The sequence below is a fragment of the Hesperophylax consimilis genome, chromosome 18 (genome assembly GCF_061612785.1).
Source record: "Hesperophylax consimilis isolate HC1 chromosome 18, BYU_Hcon_1.0, whole genome shotgun sequence".
Lineage (NCBI taxonomy): Eukaryota > Metazoa > Arthropoda > Insecta > Trichoptera > Limnephilidae > Hesperophylax > Hesperophylax consimilis.
Window position 1 is genome coordinate 14,825,862 of NC_142853.1, and position 27,616 is coordinate 14,853,477.

General features: G+C 33.6%; 1 protein-coding gene across 1 annotated transcript in view; it reads left to right on the forward strand.

The window, feature by feature from the left end:
• Ugt50B3 (UDP-glycosyltransferase family 50 member B3) overlaps positions 1–27,616 on the forward strand; it is a 118,221-nt gene that overhangs the window by 75,371 nt on the left and 15,234 nt on the right. Inside the window, exon 2 of the mRNA XM_089642363.1 lies at positions 4,499–4,650. Within this exon, the coding sequence (XP_089498489.1) occupies positions 4,499–4,650 (152 nt within the window). The remainder of the gene's footprint in view (positions 1–4,498; positions 4,651–27,616) is intronic.

Here is a 27,616-nt window from a genome sequence, read left to right on the forward strand (position 1 = left end):
CGCATTTTCAAATATAATAAAGATCTAAGAGTAACTCCGTAACGTCGGATTTTTACAAATATTTTCAACTTAATTAAAATTTTCTACTTCTAACTCTATTTGTTCTAAAACAAAAGCCCAAATCAAAAAAATTGCGTATACGAAAAAATTGAATCCAAATTACTATTTTCGAATGTAAGTCATATAAGAACAAATCATGAATACTTTTGAAATAAATAGTGGTTGAGAGATGTCTACATACCAGAATACGTGTCGCGCAAATACTGTCTGCATACTGCACGTGGTTTACGTTATTCTTTACCGACCCGTTAGGGAGCTGTTAACTGTTACCTGAGTACACAGTTATTTGATACTATTTAAATTATTGTACGACAGATTAATCATCAATTCAGTACAAGATTTATTATTTTAACATTCTCAACATTTGGGAAGATAGGTATCCAAAAATGTTTTAAGGTAATTTTTTTTTTGGTTCCATGATAACTCAACACAGTGACTATTCAACACACTTTTAAAATGTGATATAAAGTCATTAGAAACGATGAAAAAAAAAATTTACCTAACCTAACCTACTTAACCCAGTTAATAAAGTTTTTGTTTCATCACTTTCCATGACTTTATATAACTTTTTAAAGATGTGATGAATTATCATTGTGATGATTCATCCGGCCACCGACCTTCAGATACCAATCCACCACTTTTTCCTTTTTCCTTCCCAGAACTTCCTCTACTCCTTTTCCTGAAAAAGATTCCCCACACAGCATCCCCAAAGATAACATAGGCCTTGAGGAGATTATTTTCCTATTCTTAGGTTCTATATTCGGTTGTCTGTGCATGGTTGCGTGATTTGAAATAATAGTGTGGACTCTTAGTGCGTAAAATTATTCAAGTACGAGTACAATGAACTTTTAATGTTCAAAATTGGAACTCATATTTATAAATCATATCAGACACGCTTTAAACGTAGGTACTAAAATGAATCCATTAATTGATAGTTCTTCTTCTTTTAGAATGTGTATTTAGTTTGATTATGTTTAAAACAAACGCTCGGATAAGTTAACGGAGTGAAGATCCGTTACTGAGAGAACACGCTTAGTTTCATTGAACTAGGTCCAGTGGACAAACTTTGGGAGTCCGTTCATACAGCTGTTTTCTTTTTGTTCTTTGAATGGCTATCCTTTCAGTGGTGCCACATTTTTTGTTTGATTAGTATGAATATAACGAGTCTCGTATTTTCACAATTTCATTGGATAAACAACATTCGAAAGATACAATTTCTTCTTTTGAAATCCTAAGGAAGTTTCCTTTATGAAAATGCTCAGCTTTTCGTAGTTGTCAGAAGGCGTGTGAGCATTTACACTTACTTATATATATTAAATTACAATTAAACTACTACGACTAAAATATTAGCGCCCCTTGTCAAAATCAGAAGAGGCCTAGGTAGGTGATCACGGTAATTGGTGATTTATTTGGATGATTTGTACTTACGTAGCGCAGTTATTATGAAATATAATCTCAGATGCAACGTGTTAGGTTAGGTATTATCAGCGCTTTGTCGCTTCAAAAATTCGACTGCTCCAGCGTAGGGTGGCCCTGGTCATCATATGAGACAAAACATCAATTTTCCAAGTTTAATTCTGTGGGTAAATAACTTTGATTCCACAACCTTCAACGCCCTTATTGGGATTGGTGTGAAGATCGATATTAAATAAATAAGTAGGTACCTACGCAGAGTTAATTTTCCATAAAAAAGTGTAGGCTTGTGCCAAATATCCATATACGTGATATTGGCAATGGTATCTACTGAGGTAACAAACATTGATGTGATCAAGCGTAACATTCACTTTCATCTTGCGGTTAAATTTGTTATACAATTCTCCAGTAGCCTGGAGCGATTTTTGTGATGACCTAAATAAAGAAAAATGTTATGATGTTATGCTACGTATACATTTGCGAACCGAGCCTTGAATTATGGGAAAGGAACGAAGCAATAGCAGAAGCAAGCAAACAAAACGCCGCTTGCGATGGTTTCGTTCCTTTCCCATAATTCGAGGCAAATGTATACGCACCATTACGTTTTGGACTTAAGGAATGCGTGGTACATGCTATTTAATGGTACGTACTTCCTGTGGAGATCGACATTAATTACCTGCATTAATTGAAGGACAATGACAATAGATCATTTGGTGTTAAGGTGTTCATATTAATGTTGTTACACGAAGAGAGACGCATTTCTATCGCGACATCAGTCATGATTGGAGAACGAATATTGCATAATTGTAATTCTGCAAATAGTGGGTACTTATTTCGTATTTTCTGCAATAAGATCATATTTGAGTGCTTTTCGAATGAAATCAGTGAGGCATATCCGCTAATTTGTGATAAACTATGTATAACCATGTTACAAATGTATAGATCCGGAAAATAATGCATGGCTGATGTGAGCGTTAGATGGTTTACGTGATTTTTTGTATATTTTGTATATTAAGATTGAAAATAAGCGTTAATGTATAAGCGTAAGCATAAATATCTACCATGTACGAACACCTTGACACGTGATTTTTTTTTATATATTAAGCTAGTTAAATTTAGCTGCTTTTAATAAATGAGTATTATTCCTTTATCCGCCGTTCGATGTGTTTATGAAAGGCGCCACCTTAAATGATTCAGTATTCAATTATGTTCTCAAATTTCTCTCGTGCAAGAGCAATTAATCATTTATATCCCCTAACCCTTGTTTGTGGATGAATTTTGAATTGGATTTTAATTAACGTTTTTCGATAAATCTCAGTAAGTCCTAGCTATTAATCGCCTTATTGACAAAGTCTTAAAACTCTTTGGATAGTCGTGAAAGTCATCAATTTTTAAATAATTAAACCCGATAGACGTTCCAGTGGTTTGTCTGTATCAACACGTTGGCCCCGTATTACACAAAAAGTCGGTTAATTTACAAAATGACATTATAACAACACCCAATAGTAACGTTAAAAATATGTCACCATCCTACACACTAAAAATTGGTCATGGTTGTGAATAACAGTGGATAAAATTTTATTAATTTTCTACGAAACTTGCATAACATGTTATTTGGCAGGATCTGTTGATCAGAAATCCTTGATCATAAAACGAATATTATTTCTGACATACTTTCAGTGTCATGCATGCATTCATAATATTATTTCTGACATACTTTCAGTGTCATGCATGCATTCATAATATTATTTCTGACATACTTTCAGTGTCATGCATGCATTCATAATATTATTTCTGACATACTTTCAGTGTCATGCATGCATTTATAATATTATTTCTGACATACTTTCAGTGTCATGCATGCATTCATAATATTATTTCTGACATACTTTCAGTGTCATGCATACATTCAAAATGATTTTTTAATATAAAATAATACGCGTCTTGAAATTTACCATAAAACAATGCATTTAACAATATTTTTTAGTAGGTTAGATTTTTACTGTACACATTTGCAAAAGCGAACAATGACGTAATAATTTTTTATTAAGCATTGTAAGCTAGAAAAATTTGTTGGTTGTGTAACTGCTGCATGTATAGCATTCAAACTAAAGACGGAATTGTACATTGTGTACCCCTTACACCCCAAGCAATTAAGGCGATGCACTACGTCGTGTAATATTTTAAATCGAGCCGCTATCAATAACAGCCCTTACGTAGATGGCGATAAGGTTTAAATTCGCGCTTAACACCGTCCGCCTGTTTTTATTAATGCAAGAAAAAACATGGCCAAAAAGTTTATTTTATTCTATTTTGTGGATGTTAAGGCATAAATATTTAATTTTTTTTATCATTTTATAAATAACTTAATTTTCCACATTATACAATAAAATCATTACCGAAAATGGATTCGTAAGTAGGAAATTTTGAACTTTAAAGCAGTTTTCCTTATTCATTATTTTTTATGTGCTTATAAAAAGCTGACCTTTATTGACTGAAAATTACATTTTTTTAGACAATGTATAGATAATCCCACGAAGCTGCCACATGGCTGCTTGTCCAATATTGCGCGTTACAGCTGTTTTGCCCTTTGAAGGCATTATCACACTGAGCCTTCATAGGGCGAAACAGCTGTCACGCTTAATATTAATTACACAGCAGAACTTGTTTTAAAATAAACTTTTTTTTATTTAATAATAATATTATTGAAAATAAAAAAGAAAAATTAAAAATTAAGATGGAGTTCTTCAAATTAAAATTGATAACAATAAACAACTCTTTAAATTCCCCTCTATCGTAATCTAAACCAATAAACCATAATTTATTTTAAATCTTATTAATAAAGACGCTATTAGATATATATTATAAGCCTTACTAATAAACGAGTTATAATTTTTACGCAAACGTTAAGCAGCCATTAATGTATGGTAAATGGTTGTTTATCCCCATAAAGGCTGAGGACTTACATTTATTTCCTATGTACACATTACCGTAATATAAATTTAGTTTTATTTCTCTTTTCCAGATGCGTCTAGTGTACCATCTGATATGGCTGCTGGCCATCACGCCCTGGCCTGCGGGCCGCTGCTCCGCATCAGAAATCCTCATGATCACCATGGGCGGCACCAAGTCGCATAAGATACCCTTCTGGGAGCTTGCGAGGGGGCTCATCGAGAGGTATGTTCTCAACTATTAACTGCTCATCATTAAAAATCCTGTTAAAACGTGATTGCTAGCCATTTCCCAACAAAATATCAGTAAAGGTCAGAATATATCGGAACACGCGATCTTGCCAGTGCGCTTCTAATAAATATAAATGAAGAAATGGACGAAATTCGAAATATTATAATTATAATTTACGAATAATTTTAATAGATTCTCAATAAATTTTACATCACCAAGCTTTCTTCATCTAGCCTTGCCCACACACCCGTGTGCAAGGCTAATGATGAGTCTGGAGTTAGGATGGTTTGGAGTTGGGATGGAGGCAATAAATTCATCCCAATCAACAAATATCTTTATCTGCGTTTTTTTGTGATTCTAATGCTTAAGATACAAAGAATTCTTGTTATGCCCATCATAAAGGATAGCATTACTACTGAGCAATAATTATAAAGAAACCTTATATAGATAATCTTCCAAGAAAAAATACATGCCGCCGACGGGAACTAAACACCCAGCTTTCTAACTGCCGGTCAGGTGCTCTACTAATTGCGCTACGTCAGCTTATTCAAAACCCGCAAAATTATTGAATATGTACTGGTATATTTATTCAACAAATGTTACTTATTTCATTATTATTTTAATTGAAAACAACCAACTTTATTTTAGAAGGAAAGGCATTGATCACTCTAAATCTCCTACTATATGGCGTCGTGACGTATTATATCTTCATTTATTGGTGAAATATTTTGACTTCAAAATAATTATTTTTAATGATAAACTAATTTTTAAGAGATGATGTTATTTATGCACAGAACAAAGTATAACATGAAATAATAACTAGCCTTAAACACCTATTTTAATTTAAAAAAATAAAAACGTTTCAAAATGACAAAGAGATACGTATTGGTAAAACGATTCAGTGTGGATCGCGTTGAAAGATTTTTAACTGAAATTGATGAAATTATTGATACATTAAGCAGCTTCTGGGGGTGCTAGCGATATTGAGTTGCATTGATTATGCTTAGTGTCAAACACGTAGTTACTTATAAGTAATAAACCTCTAGTGTAAATAATCGTATCTAATAGTCTCTTGGAAGAACCGTAAAATCTGTTAGATGCAACGCTTAAAACACTTTCTAGCTCCGAAGGAAATTATAACGAAACTGCTGTATCAATATGATTTATTTTTCCTTCTTAATTAAAAAAAAAATATATCTAGTGCCCGTCAATATTTACAAAAATATCTAGGGTGAGAGATTTCGAAGAAAGAGTCACAAAGTCAAAATTACGCTTGAAACCTATCGTGAGCTACTTACTGATCTGATTATATCCTACGTATGAATGGAGTATCAGAACGTACCCGACAACTTTAACCAGTGGTTCCTAAGCTTATTTAAGTACGAAATGTTAATGACAATTTTGAGCTTTAACCAGTGACCTTGTAAAAATTTTTTTCACGACTTACAATAACTAAAAATCTTTCAGCTTTTGTCAATGGTCACTAAGTCAGGTGACCTCCCAACCTCCTACCTGATCCTACCTGTCCAGTACCTACTCATTCGTTATGTGAAAAAAAATCACCGGTGATAAAATACCGTCTTCATTTTTCACTCAAAATGAACTCAAGAATCACTTGTCAAAGTTTTTCCGGTGTGTTCCGACGAACTGTATATCATCCGGTCGCATTTAATGGTTATTATTGCTTATATCGACATGCCTCCGTGGTCAAGGCTCTCGACTAGCAATCCGAAGGTCGCGGTTTCAAATCCAGGCATGCGCAAGTAAATTTTATTTGTGTTATTTATATTTATAATATATAGTATACTTTCGGCACGTTCCAGATTGATAGAGTGGAAGATGCTCTCAGTATCGCCTTGGTGTAAGGACACCATTTAGAATTGAAACTTTGTTTAAAATGGATTTAGCCATGTTGGTGACCAGATCTGAATAGCCAGGTAATCCCCAATTTCCTCTTCCCGTCTCCTTCTCCTCCCCACTAACTTCCAGCCTCACAACATTCCCCATTTGGGGGTGCCATAGTCTCACTGGCTCCAGTCGGTCCGGAGTTGGGACTCTTGTGCGGTATTGCGTCCAACATAATAGTTATAATGATCCATGTGCTAGAAATAGTTATAACGCTTCACATGCAATATACACTCATCGACAGCAAACGTAAACTTACACTGGGTGGCATATGAATCACACGCAAGTGTACGAGTTTCTTTAAACTTCTTTCCTTAGGTTCTAAGGTAAATTAGAATTGTATTCGCAGCATAAGATGTTGGATGGCGAAATACCGGTATTAGAGCAGGCGAACCTATAAAATGGGCTTGGAATGTTTTGCCATTTCACCACTAATTCACACTGAAAAACACCATATTTACCAGCAGTGGCGGTTCTTGGTCATTCTCAATGGGAGTTCAATCAATGTTTATGGTTCACATAAAAATCTATTCATTTTGTACGATATTTACTAATTCATTAAATATTTGTAAAAATGTAGGAAAGGTAATAAAAATCCCAATGATATTTTTTTACCAAACAATAATGCAACAAATGTTTTTGGCATCCTATAATAATTACTGTATCTAATAATTTTAGATAGGTACGTACCACTTACCATAATAGACAGAATATATTCCATGGGTGTATTCGTGATTCCGCTCCTATGGACGAATTTTCACACGGGTGCCTGATTTATCAGTAAATATTCATGTTTCTCTTTTTAATCTTTGCTACTGTTCGGGAGAACACAAACTCCTTAGAGAAAACCGCCACTGTTTACCAGTGACGAATTTCACCTAAAGATTCTCGATTTTGGATACTGAGATCGCAGGTTCAAATCACAGAGTGCACAGAAAAAAATATTATTTCACATACAATTAATATATAATAGGACATTTGCGACAGATTCCAGAATGGTCGATCCTCTCAGTATCGAACTGGTAAATGACAACCATTCAGATCAGTGGTCAAATCTGAATAGACCGGTATATCCCCCCCCCACTCCCCAAACTCCTTCTCTTCTACAATACTTACAGCAGACCCCAATTGAGGCCATAGAGCCACTAGCTCCAAACAATTGGGACTCTTGTGCGATGTTTCCTTTTTTTCCACTTTTTGATATTTACATTTTTAAAGTGGATTTCGGTTTACGAGAAAAAAAATCATTCGGTTTACGAGAAAAATAATAGGTAATATTTTTATTTTATACATGAAAAACATAAACTTTTTGGACCATAAAATTAAATAAGAATTGCGCTTTGCCTGACTGCCACTGTTCTCTGCAAGCATTTTTTTGTGAGACTGATTAAGTCACAAAGTGCAGTCTCTAATGGTGCACGTACGATAATGCCCCTACGGCAGGTGTGTAATAGAGGTGGAAATACAAGACCACTATCTTACCTCCGTTCGGTGTTCATACATTATTTATTTGCTGATTCAAAAATGTATCTATTTCGCTGATGCGAAAATTCACAATGGTCGTGAAATCTTTTGGATTCCAGGAAATCCTCTTTATAAATTGAACGTGGTAATTTCTTGCTTTTCATTTATCGAAAGCTTAACTTATTTCTTTAAAAATATACTTGAACAAATATTAATACTTTTAAAAGATCGTAGTAGACTCCCAACTGCCCAATCTGGCTTAATCTGTGGGGATATGTTCTGAGGCTGAATGAAGCAAGAAGGGAAAGCAATTAGGAAAGGGGCGGTTTAGAAGCCCCTAGCTAGACAGACGTGGTCACCAAACACAGAAGTTTTAAAGCAAGTATCGATTTTAAATTGTGGGCACTACAGAGAGTGTGTACCACTCTGGAACCTGCCACGAAAATACAATACATAAACCCATAAATTATATACAAATTATTTACGCACGACTGGATTCGAACAAGAAGCCGACGATCTCGTCATTAGTTTGCAATGGAACATTATTATTTATAACGGTGGTAAATGAGTTGCGACTGTGTCAAACAACATTATTTGAAGATTCTTAATTTCACCGAAATAGCAATAAATCACGATTTATACGAGTCAATGTTTCAAAATTATGCCACTGTCCTAAAAGAGCTTTTGGCAAAAATTGTTCTCTAAATGTTTAATTATTAATTTATTCAATTCAATTTGTACATTTTTTAACATAACATTATAGATTGGGGTCTGGGTCGTTATAATTGTACCGTTTATACAATGTATTTGCAGTGACAAAAACCTTGTAAGAGCGTTTTAGTAAATGAAATACATATCGATCTTTTGATAAACTACATTTAGGAAGTACGTTGCTATAAGTACCTACGTATGAGTTCATGAACAAATTGGTGGAGGTTATGGCGAGGTCCTTGTGAGTGAGAATCTGGTATATCTGGTATATAATTTATTTGATCCAGAATCTCATTGCTAGTTATGTCAACTTTTATTAAGAGATAAAAGAATATTTAATCAGAGAAATACCTCTATGTGTATCTAAGGAGTGGGAATTGGTCATAATAATAATAATACTAATATTATTGCAGGATTTGGACAGGTTAGTGCAATCCCACACGTCCCATATAGATATACATATTTTTTGTTCAATAGATATTTGAAATATTCAAAAATAGATGAAGAAGAATAAATTAACAATTAAGGATGACTATGCAGGGCGTGGTCTTGAGGGAGCTTGGGCCCAGCGCTCACTCGGGAGTGGCGCTTGGTGCTGATAAGCTGCGGTCACCACAGAGTCCATCAGTAGTCCACCAGCAGAGGCCATCAGTTATTTTATTGAATTCATCGAGCAAGTTTGGTAGTGACACCATGTCTCACGCGTATACAGTATTTTTTTAACAGTATTGGTGCATTTTCAAAATCTGTGGACAATCATATTAGACACTATGCTTAGGCTTCTCCTTTGTTGTTCGATGTCACCATCGTCCGATAGGTCTTGATTAATAATGTGCCCCAAGTATTTTACGTTCGAACATGTATTTATTCTTGCCTCGGGTGTGCGGGAAGCACAGGATATAAGTAGATGTGTATAGCCAGGGGTAATATCCATAGATATTAACTTTGTGCGTTGTGAAACGAAAACGAATTTCTAATTACGAAGCCAAGAAACTTGTTTTCATAAATAACCCCAAGATATTTGATTTGGTTTGGAAACGTTGGAAAATAATTTCATAATCAAAAATATACGGATTCTTTGATCTTGTATACTAGCAAATATTGCACTTAGGTGTACTGAAGCTCAGGCCATTTATTTTGTCATAGTTTGAGACACGGTCGATATCATGTTGAAGCAGAACGCAGTCAAGATGATTTTTAATTGAACGATATAGTTTTAAGTCATCTACAAAAATTAAATAGTGCGAATGAATTATGACTGAATCAATATCGCTAATGAATAGCAGAAACAAAAGCGGCCCAAAGATGGACCCCTGAGGATCTCCAGAAAAAATGACGAATTCGAGAGAACTAAAATCCTTATAAAAAACGAACCATCAACGATTTCGGAAATTTGAAGCAAAACAACGGAGTAATTAGTCTTGTGGAAAAACCAAACGAAGCAAACTTGTTTAGGAGGGTGTTGATGTCAATCTTGTCGAATACTTTTTTCCAGGTAATAGGTATAAGCAACATCAACCTGGTCACCCTTATCAAGTGTTCTTGATAAGATATCTGAGATGCATAGGAGGTTAAATGTTACTGACGTCTGGGATCTAAATCCGTGTTTAAGATCGTCAAGCAGATCGTCTAGCAGACGATCGAATGGGAACCGGTCGCTAATTATGGAAATCGCATTGGCCACCTTTTATAAATAGGAGTGATTTTTGTTTCCAGATGTCCTGGAGAGACCTTTGTGAGACTGTTAGACCTGTGTAGACCTGCATTAAAAAGATGACATAATGGCGATATTAAAAGATCGTAACAATCTTATACCGTTATTTAGAAATAAACGAGACTTCACCAAATAAGTACATTTATATTTCTCAGGAAATTATAGGCGAATTAAAATACCCCAAGTGGTTCACTACGTTTGGTGATTAAGAAGGGGTGCCCGGGTTCATCAGGTGAGGAGTGTTCATGATTCGCCTGTCCACCACCTGCGTGGCGTGCCAGATCGGGAGAAGATGGTTTGGGGAGACCTCTCCAACTTGTCCCATCGCCTTGCGCCGCAGCAGGAGGGATATATTTATACGCCACTCCTTTACACGCTGATCCCTAGATTCCTACCCAACCCTCATACCTTTTTCCTTCCCAGAACTTCATTTCTTTCCTCTCCACACAGCATCCCGAAGATTACATAGGCTCTAAGGGAAATTATTTTCTTCGGGGTCTCCTGTGTGGGGTTAATGTAAAAAAAAATAATAAAATAAAATCACTTTTACTTATCAGAAAAACACACGAGATAAAACATTTTTTCTACTATCGTTATTTGATCTTCTTATAACCTTTTAACGAAGCGACTGCTTACCACGGCATATAAAACATATTTCGGTCCAAATTCTTGTGTAGACAAAACCTTTTATACCCTGACTTCGAGGAGATCCTGGTATGTAGCCTACATAGTGTAGATGTACCTTATGACAGTGCTATCATTTAGATCAGTGGGGGGGAACCTGCGGCAAGCGATTCAAACTCCACTCCCACACCCACACCATACACGTACCGCATGGGGATACCATGGACAAATTTCGATTGCAAAACTTTTCCGTGTATTTGTGAGAGTCACTAATTTTTCACTACCTTCGCTCTCGTCACTTACCCCAGTTGAGGACTAATGTGCGGTATTCGCAATACTTCTCGAAGTTTTATTTGACCACTCCAAATGCAAAATAATATTTTGCGGTCCTTCACGGCTTAAAAGGACCCTGTTTATAACCCCCAAGCAAAGCAGGGAACACCTCTACGTAAATATTTATAGTTTATTCTGACTATGACTACCATTATCGTGATTCAAGTGCAGCAATTCACTTGCAGCGATTCAATTCTACTTGCGGGCTACGCGCTGCAAAAACCATTTCGGTGTTCTGGGTGTAGTTTTAATTAAAGTCAAATTCCATTTGGTGTGTAGATTCACCAGCTGACGCAATTCCGAATGATATGTTAAAATTCCAGTTGGGGATTCATATATATATATATATATATATATTTATTCCCCCCCCCCCTCCCCCCATAAAAATCAAAACGGCCCATGACGGAAAAAGGTTCCCTACCCCTGATTTTGATGGTTTCCGGATAGCCTCGGTTGAAAATTAAAATAATCCCGAAACCAGGTTTTAAATAAAACCATCATTTTTTGATAAAATCAATAGTCTCAAGATCCGTATAACTGAATGTCTAGAAGCAATAACTCGTTGGATGTCTTCAAACAAGCTGAAGCTCAATCCATCTAAGACTGAGTTCCTCTGGGTAGCCACAAACAAACGTCAACATTTCATAGACAATTCACCTATTACTATTTCCGGCAGCGATATCATTCCAAAAACAACAGTCAAACTTCTCGGTGTCAATTTAGATTCAGACTTTTCGTTTAAAAGTCAAATAAATAGGACTATAAGCACCGGTTTTTTTCACCTAAGACAACTCAAGTCTGTCCGAAGAAACCTTCCTTCAGAAGCAACAAAACTACTTATCAACTCTTACGTAGTCTCACGTCTCGATTACTGCAACGGCATTTATGCCAGCCTTCCAAAATATCAAATTGACAAACTTCAATCAGTGTTTAATGCAGCAGCACGGCTCATAACCGGGGTTTCAAAATATTCGCCCATTTCAGAACACCTTCGTAACCTTCACTGGCTCAAGTGCCCTGAAAGAATCCAATACAAACTGTGCTGGATGGTGTTTAAATCCATCAATGAAATGGCCCCACCCTACATCTCTGAACTATGCTTCCCGGAAAACACTGGTCTGAGGCAGTCAACGCTTAGATCAGCAACATCAGCAGCTGTAGGCAGACTGATAGAACCTATGCGCAAGCCAAAAACTAAGTTTGGTGATCGCGCTTTCGGAGTATCTGGGCCGAAGGCTTTGAATAAACTCCCTCCGGAACTAAGATCCATAACAAGTCCAACAGAATTCAGGTCTAAACTAAAAACTTACCTTTTTAAGTTGTCGTACCCTTAAATTAAATATACCAATCCTAAGAGAAAGTCCAGTTATATTCAATTTTTCAATTAAGTCCTAAACCCTGTATCCAAATTTCGCCAATAAACAATTAGATAATGTTAATTAAGTGTTAATCTCAAGTGACCTACCAGGTAAGTATTGTACTGTATATTTTCTCCATAAATAGTTAAGTAATAACACTGTAGAAATGTATTATAAGTTTGTACAGCGCCCTTGAGGTGTTTTTGCACAAAAACGGCGATATAAAAGTCATCCAGGTATTATTATTATTATTATCATTTATATAACGCTTGTTAGCAATGCGTTTCTCAATGATCGGTAGTGGAAGATATCGATAAAGATAAATACGAGCATTAAACGTACAATAACATAGTATAGTCGCAAGCCTGTTTAAATTTCGAGTTAATTTAAAATAGCCATAGAATACTTTTGTAAACGTCACTAAGTGGTAACAATTAAGTGGGAATAAAAAGGTTTCTACTTTAGTGGGTAACCCATTGTTACGGAAACAGAACGATACCACCGCACTATTGTCAACTTTATAGACGAATATTGAAAGGAATTCTTTACAACTGTGGATATCAAAGTGATTCATTCTTTAGGAAGAAACCATAAATCAGAACTGTCTATTTTCATTCGTTTTCCACAACATGATCATTACCTCCATAAATTCTATGGAAACTGTAATTTCCCAAGGCACTTCTCTGAAAGAAAAATGGTGTTCACCGAGGAATAAGTGATGTAATGCAAAGTTTATAAAAAGGGGATAAAATATTCAATCACTTCACTACATTCGTGTGACAAATCTCAAGGCAGTAAAGATCAATATATCGACATGTGTTGAAACAAACTTTTTTATGTGAATTCCGCACAAGAGTGCCAGCTGCTCTTATCTGTTTGAAACCAGTGGCATCCCAAATTGAGGTTTGTTGTGATAAGATTGTGGGGAAAGAAATAAAATGAGAGGGGGAACTGTTCACCAAACAGGGCTAAAGCTATTTCAAGTCACTTTTCGATTCTGAATGAAGGTCTTTCACCGAGGCGATACTGAGAGCAAATATTACTTTGGCACGGGGCACGGGGTAATCAAAGACACCCAAATTAGCATGTCTGTGACATAACCCAAAACTGACATGCTGAGTATTCACCTCGAATCGAATTGCCTTCAATATTAATTAATTCATGCATTTTTTTTAGTTACATAAATACTATATGTACTTGTTGATTCGCGATTCCCCTGAAGAGCAGAATGGTACAAACGATTAACTTCAAATATATTAGAAGTTTAAACCTTTTAGATAGGTTTTTATTCGATAATGATAATAATACATGGTAGTTAATAATATAGCTTATCTTAAAAAAAGGTAGTCCAGCAAAGCTGCCACATGGATGCTTGTTTGCCGTCTTGTCTTAGGATGGGTTATTTCATAGAATTTGAACAATTCATCAAATTTCAACGTTCATTTTCTCAAGTTCTGTGAATGTCCTATTCAAGTTCTGTTATTGTATCATTATAGGCCAGTTACTTGACAGAACTGAAATAATAACAAAACTTCAAAAGAACTTTCACAGAGCTTGAAAATTAACTTTGAAATTTGAAGAATTGTTCAAAATCTCTGAAACAACCCGTCCTTAATTAAGACCAATTGTTAAGGGGAATGGTTGCCCGACCTTTTTCATACAAAACTTAATTTTGGATTTGAGGACAAAATACTCAACCAAACAAAACAATTATTTTTTGAATCACAAGGTATAGCAATTTTTTGTGTGGATATGTGTTACTTTATATATTTATTTTAAATTATAAAATATGGGCCAGAAAAGATATTGATTTTTCACGATTTTGTAGGAAAGTTTGGCAATTATAAGTAATAATTACAATAAAAAAATATTTCCTTTAATACCATTAAAATATAAGAAGTATTAAAGAAACTATTCAAATTGTTATAATTCTTTTTCAAACTTAGATTTACATTGGAATTTAAATTTTGGCGTATATAATTTTTTAACTCCGAAACAAAAACGCCCTTTTTACAATGTTTTATTTTTATTTCATATTTTTTTTATAATTATCATTACAAAAAATTGTCATAAAAATCGTAAAAAATTAAATTCTCGAATGGCCTATATTTTCTATATTAAAACACAAATAAATAAGGCAGCACATACCCGTGCTAGATATTTGCTTTACCTTTTGATAAAAACATATGATTCAAGTATTTTGTCCTCAAATCCATATTTAAGTTTTGTATGAAAATTTTGTCTTAATTAATAAGAATATCAAGCAGAAATGGTACTTATGACATTCATAAAAATGTTAAACTGTTAAAAAATGTAGAAAAATAACAGTCATCGAAGTAAAAGTTACGGAAAATGTTCTAGACTTTGTAATTAGTCAAAATCGTGCGATGAATCTTGCTTGTTCGAAGTTAGTAGAAACTAGTAGGACTACCGCTCAACGGAAACGTTGCTCGAAATATCTTTAGCCATCTAAGTACCAGATCTTCCCAACCCTCATCTTCCCCAACTTCTACTTCCCCCATTATCGTGAGTATACCCTAACTGAGGGTGAAATAGTCCCATCAACTCCGCAGTTGGGACTCTTGGGCAGAATTCACTTTTTAAGATGTAATAAAGAGGCTTAACGTTTACTTCACGGCGGTAATGTAACCAAATTGGTAACGGTGTGCCCTGGGTATAGTAATAGAAAAGTTAACAAAATTATCACGAATGACATTTTACAATCTCGATAAATTCAAAATACCAATTGAAAATTCAAACAAATACGTAATCATAATTTAAAACTATTCTGATTGGTCAACAATAATAAACGTTAGAATCAAACAAGTTTGTACATACATATTTGTAGATTATCATTTTAAAAACAGGCTTTCATTTTCGGACGGTAATTTTTCTAATTTAACTTTCTAAACGAAATAGACGAGATTCTTTGTTCAATCTATATTACCCTCATTACGATATTATCTAGGATCACATTGATAATATGCGTGGTTTCAATGGCGCCACAGCATTTCACGGTACCAAAATATATAGGTATTATTTTGAAGTGGCGTAACAGCCGCCTGTACGTAGAAAACTTACTGATAAAAAATATTAGTAATTTATTAAGAAACTTTACAATTTTTTTATTGATTGATAATACAAACGCGAGTGCATGGACACGTGTTCCGATTGTAAATTTACAAATTTCCTAAAAGTTATCAGGAAGCTGCCTGCAGTCCCGTTTTTAATAAATCAGCAATACTAATTTTTCTTCATGTGGGCACACTAGGTAGCCGCGAAGAGATCCAGGCAAAAACCATGCAAAAAAATATTTCAAAATAAGGGAGTAGGTATATCCCATTTAATTTTTTTTCATATCGTATAAGAGTCCCAAGTGCCCGAATCCTAAACAGCACAAAACCTTCTGAACAGCCTGTATTCCGAATATAATGACTGACTCTCATGCAGTAGGCTGGAGAGGGGGTTGAATTATTTTCGAATATAGTCCGGCTCATCATCTTAGCCACACCCTCACTTAAAACATATCATCTGTCTCGTGTTATGTATTGGATTGTATGGCGTGCGATATGGTGATAGGTTACGCCCAAAAAATACTTGATGCGTTTAGCTTCGTCTGACACAGGCATCTTACAAAAAATTTAGTATTATGTTCCCGAAAATTTCGCAAGAGCGCGCAAGCACGGGACTTTTTTTCTTACGAGATGCAGAAGTAATTGGTATTGCCATTAATACTAGGAAAATGTTTCTACTATTAAATAAGGAAGTAACAAAAATAAAAATCATATTTGTATTTAACTATAATATGATGTATGATTAACCATGTATAATGAATTTTTTCACTGCGGCTACAATCTCTCTGTATTCTTATGATGTCCCACGAAATCCACGACTGTCACGGAGTCAATTAATGGTTTTAAACCGTGTTTAAAAGTGAAGAAGACGAGTTTGAAAAGTTTTCTCAACTTTTAAGTGGTAATTTGTACAGCCAAGCCTTTTATGAAAAAAATCACAGTTTGGCGAGGCTCTTGATTGTAGGCAACCGCGGTTAGATTCTTTAAAACAACATCTGAATAACTTAAAATTATGTATTCAATACGTAGTCCCCTGAAAATGTATTATTATATTCTACACAGTTTATTATTTAAAATTCAAATATGTATTATAAATGCGTATTCAAGGTTAATTAATTTTAAGCCAAAAAAGTTTCTTATGCTAAAGTTGCCGGGAGATTTTATTATCTCTCGAAACTAAGAAGTAGGTAAAGGGAAGATAACTATAGGATAAGAATTGATGATGCTCCTGATTATTCTATATTCATCCAGAAATATATATGCATAAGTACCTACTTTGGTTCGATATTTATATTTATTATTTATTTATTAATTAATAAACTCCCCTTTTACGGGCTTTTACACATGAATAGTAACAATAATGTGTTGATACAGTACATATTTACAATACACAACTAAACTGCCTCAGTAACAATTTTTTGTAATTTTTGAGTGATAAATTAAAGATGTCCACTAACTCTTTATAATTATTTTCCTCCATAAGTAAAATTCTGGGCAATGAGGAATACACAAACAAAGTTGTTAGTCTCAGAATTTCTGCACTGAAATAAATCCCGACTTCTATTAAACAATTCTAAAGGTAATTGCTGAGAATATGTCATTATGAATAAGAGAGGAATTTATACATGTATGTGTTTGCAGGGTTTTTTTTCATCATAAACCGAGCTTTTTCAATGTTTACGGTATAATATTTTACAGATGTCAAATTAGTGTGCACAAGTACCAATATCTTAGATAAAAATGTTAGGTCTTGATTTTCAGAATTTTTTAAACACAACATACAACCTCGCGCGACAAGACCTACCTGGCGGATGGCTATGGCTTATAATTATTTGTTGGCTTTTAATAGCGGTCCTCAGATTATAAAAAAACAATATGTTTTCCTGAAATAGGAATTGGGATTGGTATATTACCAGGAATTGGTGCCTACTCAATTTCGGATAACATTTTCCAGCAACTGTAAGGGGTCTAGTCACTAGTCCCGTATCAAACACGGCAGACCTTTCCTTCCTAGAAAAGTAGGAACACATGATTAAATTAATACACGTGACTTTTGGCAGAGTTGTTAGTAATCCAATAAATGTTCACCGGTGGCGGTACCCATACCCGCCTCCCAAATTATTACTTATTACAGGAATGAATTTTATCAGATGATGATGGTTAAATTTTCTATTCGTTACATAAATGGAACAATTAGACTGTGTGTCTGTCATGTATCTCTGGTTCCATGAAGTCGCATTTGTATTGAATTCAAGTGTCATCTTCAAAATAGAAACTGATTGTATTTAGAATTCAGACAAGCCATAAAGTACCTACTATTTTTTTATTAAGAGTACTAGTACAACAATACACATTGATAGAAGTAAGTAAGAACATCAGTAAGTTAGTGTACAGCAGACAGAGGGTCAGTATTAAGAAAATTACAAAGTAATAACACGTGTACATTAGGGGGTCCCAAAAAAGTTAAAGTCGTTATTTTTCAACGCATACCCTCTAATTTTGTTTCAATAATGACAAAACGCTTCTAAATAAAATTTTGCTTACTTGGGACCACTGCAACCCATGCCGACTTGCATCGAAACATATTAGTACTTGTACATTAAGACGCCCGCGAGTAAACGTGTTAGAAAAAGTGAGTAAAATAGTATATTTTTAAGTCGGAGTCGTAAAACACCAAATATCAAAGTGCTAATCTCACTATTCGCGAGTGTGTTATCTATTGAGAAAAGGCGCGTATACCAACTAAATCTTTACCTAATTGTGTGAATAGTTTAGAGGGACTTGCAAAAAAATGCGCAGAAAACGCAAGACATATTTGAACAACGTCGTCAAGAGTTTGTTACAAACTTAGGTAATTTATTTGACATTGCACACGCCGATGCTCTTGAATTAATAAATAAAATGAAGATAGAACCTTCTTGCAGCGGCAAAGAGAGCCAGGTCGTCCTGGCTACTTAGGGGGGGGTTGACAAAATACTGACAGATAAAGAGGAGAGAGCGCGCCTTCGAACAATCGAAGAAGAAAAGCGGCGTACTAAATTTTTATCTGCGCCAACTCCTTCAACACCGTCTTACGAACTGTTACATCTTCTGATTCTAACGAAGACACAAATTTAGAAGATTTTCCAAAACCGCTACAGAAAACTCAACCTGAAACTAGTAAAACGTCGATTCGAAAAGACTTAATTACTCCAAAGTTAGTCGCAGCGCTAGACAGGTACCTACCAGTTAAGTATGAGAGATTCTGTTTTCATTCTTGAAGCTACTATTGAGGCGCTTGGATATAATATTGATCAGTTTCCAATGAGTAAGTTTTCAATTCAAAGAATTCGAACGGAAAAACGCAAGGCGCGCGCGGAGGCCATAAAAGTTAATTTTCAAAACGAGGTACCAGATGTTGTGACTCTTCACTAGGACGGAAAACTTTTGCCTGCTTTAGACTACTAAAATAAAAATGCTCGAAAATATCAAAAAAAAAATTATCAACCTATGACAAACGTTACATCCAATCGAACGAAGATCTTGATGGTAAATTGTATGGTAAGCTTAATAAGTAGTTACATTTGAGGTTTTTGTTCATATCATAATTTAGTGAATTTTGTTTCAGAGAAAAATATTTACGACTTCATTTCAGTCAAAAGCAAGTCTGTTTGATCGTCTGAAAGTAGATGCCAGTTTACTTAACGAATGCCCTACGATGTGGTCAAATAATGCTTCAAGAAGCCAGAAAGAAGGTGTCGTCGCTGAGGGTAATGAATGATACAGCTGAAAGAGCTGTTAACTTAATGCAAGATTTCCATGGCTTAATCACGGTCGAAGAGGAATAAAAACATTTTTTGTTACGATGCGTTCAGGAACACCGGAAGATTTATCCTGACTGTAAAAAACAAACTTTGAAAAGAAAATTTAATCAATAAACAATTTTTAAATATAAAATACTACATAATTGAACATTTGTGCACTTTTTATGTTTATTTAGCCGAGAAAATTGAAAGTTTAAAATCCTTTTATATATATTTTTTTTATTTATTTAATATTTGTATGTTTTTTACAATAAATATACAATTTATACATATTATACAGTGTTATAAAGGTAAATAATAATAGCTTTTCCTCACCATAAAGAGACGAGGCTCTTGTGTTTGGTAAGTGAATCCTAGTTCAATTATATGGAATCATGTAAGTAAGTAAATAATATATTTGCAAAACCAAAGGGATAAGTAAAAAATAGGCAAGATTTATCAATAATACAGTTTCAAGATTGAATGAAATAATAATAATAGTAAGATATGGACTTTTAGTCGTTTTAGGTAATTTTTTAATTTTATTTTAAATTCCTGAACATCTTCAATATTTTTTAGATATAATGGAAGGATGTTAAAATATGTTATACCTAGATAGAGATAGGTATTTTGTGTGTGCTTTGTATTAAGTTTTGGGATTTTGATAGTTTTTTGATATCTTGCCGATGAATTGAATTGTAAGTTATTTAACTGTATTTCTTTATAAATTTGTAGAATTGAATATTTTTTATATATATTGTCTATTGTGGGTATATTGAATATTGAAAAGAGAATCTCAGTAGAAAATTTGGATGGTTTTTTATATTAACTCTGTACAAATTTTTATCCCATATGTTTGGCATCAAGTCGGCACCGGTTGCCGGTGTTTAATCAAAATGATATTTATTATATGAGTTATTGGGATCAAATGGAATAAAATAAGAGGGTATGCGTATTTAAATTCACGAAAAAAAATTCTCCCTTATGTCCTGGGACACCCTAGTGTACCTACATACCAACCTTTTTATGACGGTGTACAACAGTATGTTATTTCAAATAATCTGCGTAGGGGTAAGTATAGGCAATATATACAAGCTGTTAATTAATACTTCCCTAATTGAGAAAACTTCGTGTTTAGGGAAGTAGTGTCGTTTTAAGTTTTTAACATTAATTAATTTTAGGAATACTACCAAACATATAAACTTTAAAATTATGAAGATACGAGTATAATAACATAATATAGAACATAATAACAGGTACGCTAAATATTTTAAAAATAGAAAAATATATTTTACAGAAAATATATATTCATTTAAAGTCGTATATATATTTTTAACAATAACATAACAAACAACCAAATTGGTCTGAGGCAAAGTGTATTTTAAGTTTATTCTTGAAATTTTCATAATTTTTTTTTTGCTTATATTTCTTTAGGAAGTTTGTTTGACTGAGTATGTGTACTGGTGTTGTGCCGTTGTTGTATTGAGTTTGGGGATTATTATTTGTTCCGTGGTTCTCGGTCTGGTGCTCAATGATTCTGTTATTAGTTTATCTTTGTGGGTTTGAAGTAAGGCATTTTTTGATAGATTCTATTTAATTTTATAACTTCTTGGAATAATTTTAATGAGTCTTCTTTGGACTACTTCCAGTGGGGCTAAGTTAGTTTTATATGCTCCTCCCAGCCTCTTATTCCTTATTGGAGAATTGATTGGGCTAGCTTTCAACTTTAAACTTTCTGTAGAATGGGTTTTTGAAGAATATTTCTCAGTTTGAGGATATATGTTATTATTTGAGAATAATATGTTATTTTAGCAAAAATTTGTTTAAAATGTTATTTTCATAAATCATTATAAATAAATTTACACTTAACTCAATTGTAAAGTTGATAATAAAAATATTGCATCACTACTGGTGCATAACTACTTAAACATTAGAGAAAGCCGGCTAAACATTTTTAAATATTACCTTCGTACTTAAAAGGAGGAAAATTATTGTTTATTTATTAAGAATCTCTCCAAATTACTTGTAATCGATAGGTTTTCTAAAAAACTTTTAGTAAAATATGAACGTATTATCACGAGGCTGGAACACGTGTTCATAAAAATCTTGATAGGAATTCACTAAAAGTGTATCATGAAACGGCCTGCAATCCCGTTTTTAACCAGATTACCAATTATTTTAATAAATTTGCATTACTCATTTTTCTCCTTGTACCTAAATACATAATAAAGTAAGTATTGAGAAGAAGGGGATATATTGAGATGTGTCGTGGACGTATCGGTTCGTGTTGATTAGGATTGTGGTAAGTGCGTGTCTATATCTCCAGAGATTATGGTCCATCACCATTAAAATTTTACTTTTACCTTTAACCATATTCCCAGTTTCCGATTTGGTCTGCACGACTTGTAGGACAGTAATTATTGGTCATTTGCATTGATTTTGAACGGCCCTTAGAAATTATAAATGGTTTCGTTCATACTAAATAATCTTTAAATTGTACTTTTTCTAATCTACACATCACGAATTGAATGACTTGAGTCGTGTTTAATGACCAGATCTGAATAGCCGTGTAGAATAATAATAATAGAAGACATTAAAATAAATATAACAACATGAGCATCCTAACATTTTCCTCCGGAACCGTTTTAAGACATTCGGGGAATATAATTTATCGAATGGAAACGTGTAAACCGATAGAAAAGGTGTATTTATCTTGTGATGTCAGAGTTGCAATTTATAGCTGAGATCTTCGATGGAATCTCTGTTATCACTTAAAATTACAGATAATTTTATCGCTAGTGTGGAAGGCTGTAATAGACACTCTCAGTATCGCCCTGGTGATAGAACACCATTAACAATCAAAACGTTGTTCTAAATGGCTTTAGCTGTAATAATGCAGGGTGTCCAGAAGTGTGTAGAAGTAAAGAGTTCAGTGACTTTTTTCGAAATTCCAACGTTTTAAGGGAGTTTTTTTATTTTTTACCCTTAACGGTTTCAGACAATCACGTCCATCTTTAGACTGGTTAGTGTACTAGGTAGGCCTACTTGCATTGAAGAGTAACAAACGATTACACGAATACAGTTACTTGTATTCGTGTAAGTTAATGAATTGAAATAGATAGTTCACCGATCTTATTCAGCAGTAAAAACATAATGGCGTTTTTTTCGTGAATTTTGTATGGTTTGTTTTCATCCGGTCCGACTAAATAATTGTAAGATACAGTTTAATTAATTTATGTTTGTCATGGCCAATAATTTTGTTCGTGTACATTTGGTGTTACCTTATCTTTATTTTAGTCAACATTTCAGGTAGAATTGCAATGTCCAACTAAAAAACAGATTGTAGAGTATGGATATTTGTATATACAGTGGTGCCTCACACAACGAACGCCTCGCACAGCGAATGCTGCACACAACGAACTTCCTTTTCGTTCATTTCACGATTCATACAACGAACTTCGCTTCACACAACGAAGTCGCCCGATCTTCTACGATCACTGCCGATTAATTGCATCCTCCCGCGCAGGCAGTCGTTAGACTCGTTAGTCACTGCGTAGTACGCTTAACTTACGCACGTATCGCAGCAATCGTTCTTCATTACGAATTAAATCGCACACGTATCACGGCAGTCGTCCTTTTAAGATAAACTCAACATTTTTTTTATATGATGGGTTCTAAAAAAAGCAGGAAGGTGATTTCTCTTGAAATGAAACAGGAAATAATTAGAAGGAGTGAATGTGGGGTAAAACAGTGTGACCTCGTCAAAGAGTTAGTTTTCTCATCAACCAATTCCAACTGCTGACATCAAGAACATCCTGGTCAAATGGAAAGCAGTTCAGGAGTTTACCAATGCCCACTATCCGGATTCCGCTGAAGCAAACAGGATCAACGACCTGTACTCCGATACTCTTGTCCGTTATTTCCGGCAGATGTTGAAGAAAAGAGAGAAACAAACGACTTTGGACAGGTTTTTCACTGCACCATCGGCGGAAAATGGATGAAGATGTGCAAGATTTACAATTTAGAAAATCTATATTCAATATTCTCCACCACTATCAAATCATATGTACCACTATTTACTCCTAAAAAACATACATATCCAACTTACTTCTCATCAGAACTAATAGCCTCACTACAACAAAAAAAAATACTTCATAAAAAATTCAAAAAAACTCTGAAGAAAATCGACTATACAAATTTCAGTGAAAGTAGGAAAAAATGCAAAGATCTCTCTAAAATCTGTTATAAAACATATATAAATTCTATCGAGAACACAGCCTTAAACTCGAACAATCTCTGGAAATTTATTAAAAAAATAAACAACGACAGCACAGACTATCCTCCAGAAATGCACATGGACGACAAATACGCCAACAATACGCAAGACATTGTAAATCTTTTTTCTGACTTCTTTAAAAATGTTTATTATGATGAAACAGTAGAAGAAAATATTCCTTCATACACATTCAAAAAAACCACACATTTAACAGACTGCTACATCACCGAAGAATCTTGCAAAAAAAATTAAATTCCTTAGACATAAACAAGTCTGCAGGCCCGGACACCATCCCGCCAATTTTCCTAAAACAGTGCTCCTCCGTATTGTCTAAACCACTAACCATTTTATTTAACCACCTACTATCCTCTGGATATTTTCCCGTCTACTGGAAATCCAGCTATATTATTCCAATATTTAAAAAAGGTGACGAGACTGACATTTCAAACTATCGACCAATATGCATACAATCTGTATTACCCAAAATCTTTGAATCTTTAGTTTTGGAAGAAATATATCATACACTAACAAAATTAATAAATGACAAACAACATGGCTTCATTAGAGGTAGATCAACTACAACAAATTTACTACTGTTTCAAAACTATATATTGGAGTCTTTTTCTAAAAATAAACAAGTTGACTGTATATATACTGATTTTTCGAAAGCCTTTGATAAAGTGTCTCACAAAGTACTGATCCAAAAACTTCATGCTATAGGAATCAGAGCAAATATGTTAAGCTGGTTAAGTAGCTACATATCTGGTAGAACTTTACTTGTTAAAATAAAATCTTTTTTATCTAAACCATTTTTGGCCACTAGTGGCGTACCGCAAGGTAGTCATCTTGGCCCAATTTTATTTATTGTTTTTATAAATGACATAGTCAACTGCTTTGAAAATGTCAATGTACTGCTATTCGCCGACGATATTAAATTATATAAAGAAATAACCTCATTAAACGACTGTCAAGTTCTTCAATCTAATATAGACATGCTAAATAAGTGGTGTTCACAAAACAATTTATATTTAAATGTAGAAAAATGCAAAATTTTGACCTTTTCCAGAAAAAAAACATCACAATTTTTTGGCTATTCAATAAATAAAACAAATTTAGAAAGAGTAAAGGAAATGCGAGATCTTGGCATAATAATGGATGAGAAACTAGACTTTACGGCCCACATTCAACAAACTGTGAATAAGGGTATGAAAACATTAGGTTTTATATTAAGAACAATTAAAAACTTTAAATCTTTACAAATCATAAAACTATTGTACATATCCCTTGTTAGAAGCCTGATAGAATATAACTCCATAGTTTGGTCACCCTTCTACAATGTACATATTCATAATGTTGAAAGAATTCAAAGAAAATTTCTACGCTTCGTCAATTTTAAACTTAACATCCCTTTAGAACACATAAATTACCAGTCATTATTGAATCATTTAAATATTCCGACATTAGAAAACAGAAGAAAAATAAACGACCTAACCTTTTTATTAAAATTATTGAACTCTAAATTCGATTGTTGTGAACTCCTGCATTTAATAAATCTACACATACCTACACGAACAACTAGGCAAATATCAACATTTTACATACATACATCTCATTCCAACTATAGTTTTCACTCTCCAATACAACGTTTACACAGTCTTGGTAACAAATACTTAAATAATATAAATGTATTTGACAATAATTTGAACTTGGCCAACTTTAAACGGAGTATGTGCGAACTATTTTTACATACTTTGTAAACTATTGTTATCAACTAATTTTATACCTTCTTATTAACATTATCGTTGATTTGGAGGATTTTGGCAAATTTTATATTTTTTGTCGCACTTATTTGCACTCTATCATACCTAATTTTTTAAACTCTTATATTTTATGTAACCTATATTTTGCTAAATCTGACATTTTTATATGTAATCTATATGTATTTTTTTTAATATAAAATGTATAACTAAAAAAATAAAGATGTACATTATTATATGTAAAAGCCCTATGGGCGTTTAAATGAAATAAAAAATAAAAAAAAATAAAAAAAGATTCGATTATTTCTTAAAATTAAAAAATGTGTGTTTTTTTCATTATGTTTTTAGATGTATCTAAATAAAAATAATAACAAAAAATTTATCTTTTTTTATGTCATCTTACCATATTTTATGCTACAGAACGAATTATTTTTTTTAACATGTATTGTTATGGGAAAACGCGTTTCACATAACGAACTTTTCGCATAACGAACTTGCTCCTGGAACGAATTAAGTTCGTTGTGTGAGGCACCACTGTATTTTATTTTATTCAGTGTTTAAGTTTTTTGAAGAATTTTGGTGAAGGTATTTGTTTGACTAAGAATTGGATCTTCATTGTAGGCATATGTGATTACCAACAAAATATAGAATGCATTTTCTTCGACAACGAGTTTATCTGCCGAGTTTCAGCTCTATCGGATGTCAGGAAGTGGGTTAATTTCGGCTTCCAAGATTGGCATTCATTCAATCCCGAAAACAAAAGCGAAATTGGAATAAATGTATTTAAAAATACCTACCGTACAATTTTTTTTCGTTATTTCAAAATATACGGCACAACATGTGCCATTAACGTAGATATAAAGTTATGAGTACAATTTATAAAGCGTAAAGAAATATATAAATACAAAAGGTAAGAAAAAAATTATTAATAATGCTGACGTATTAATGAATTAAATTAAATATTTTCCGTTGATGCCAATCTGTACAAACCAATAAATAAACGTTAATATCAAATTATATAAATTATCAAATTACAGGTGACTTAAGTAGCGTTGCTATCGATTTGTTGTCAGAATAACTTATATTTTACGGTAAATAAACCGATTATCTGTTAAATGAGAACTTTAGTAAGAAAAAATATAAATGTGACACTAATCAAATAATATACAAAGCAGTTAAAATAACTAGATCAAAAACAAGACATTCAAAGGACTATACTTTGCATATGCATGAAGACATTAAGAGATTGCGTCGAGTATATGGTTTCCATTTACGTACTACACATAAAATATAATATATTATTTAAACAAAATTGAAACGATTCAGAAGAAAATCATGAAATACATTTCTTAAAAATCGTACAATCGATCTTATAATTATCTGGCTTCAAAAATTGATCTATTGAGTCTACGTAAACAGTTTTCAGATTTTATTATATAAAATCGTAAACAACTTAACTTTACTGAATGTCCTGAATTATTAAATGGAATTGAATTGAAAGAACCTAAGCGGCACACACATTCATGAATTATTTTTAATGAAAACAGTGTTAACAAATTCTAGTCAAAATGCTTAGATTGTGTTCAATATGTTCTCGAAAGTATATATCTTCAATTGCAACGAAAATCAATATAAAATCTCTGTTAAAATGTATTCATAGCTCAATAAACAAAAGTACATATATTATGGGGTAAGCCTTGTTGTAATTTTAAATAATACTGTATGAATATTAAATACACCACGTTTTAGGTTTATAGATAGAGCCAGCTTTGGCGTTCGAAGTATGGACAACGCATATCGGATCATTGTCCGATATGAGATATCACAGCCGTCAGTTGGTTACAAGCGCTCGCGCTCACCGGATACAGGTCTCCGGCAATAACTCCAAAATACCGACATGCTCGCTGAAATATTGTACAAGTCGTACTGGAAAAAATAGGAAAAGCAATGGTATAACCTTTC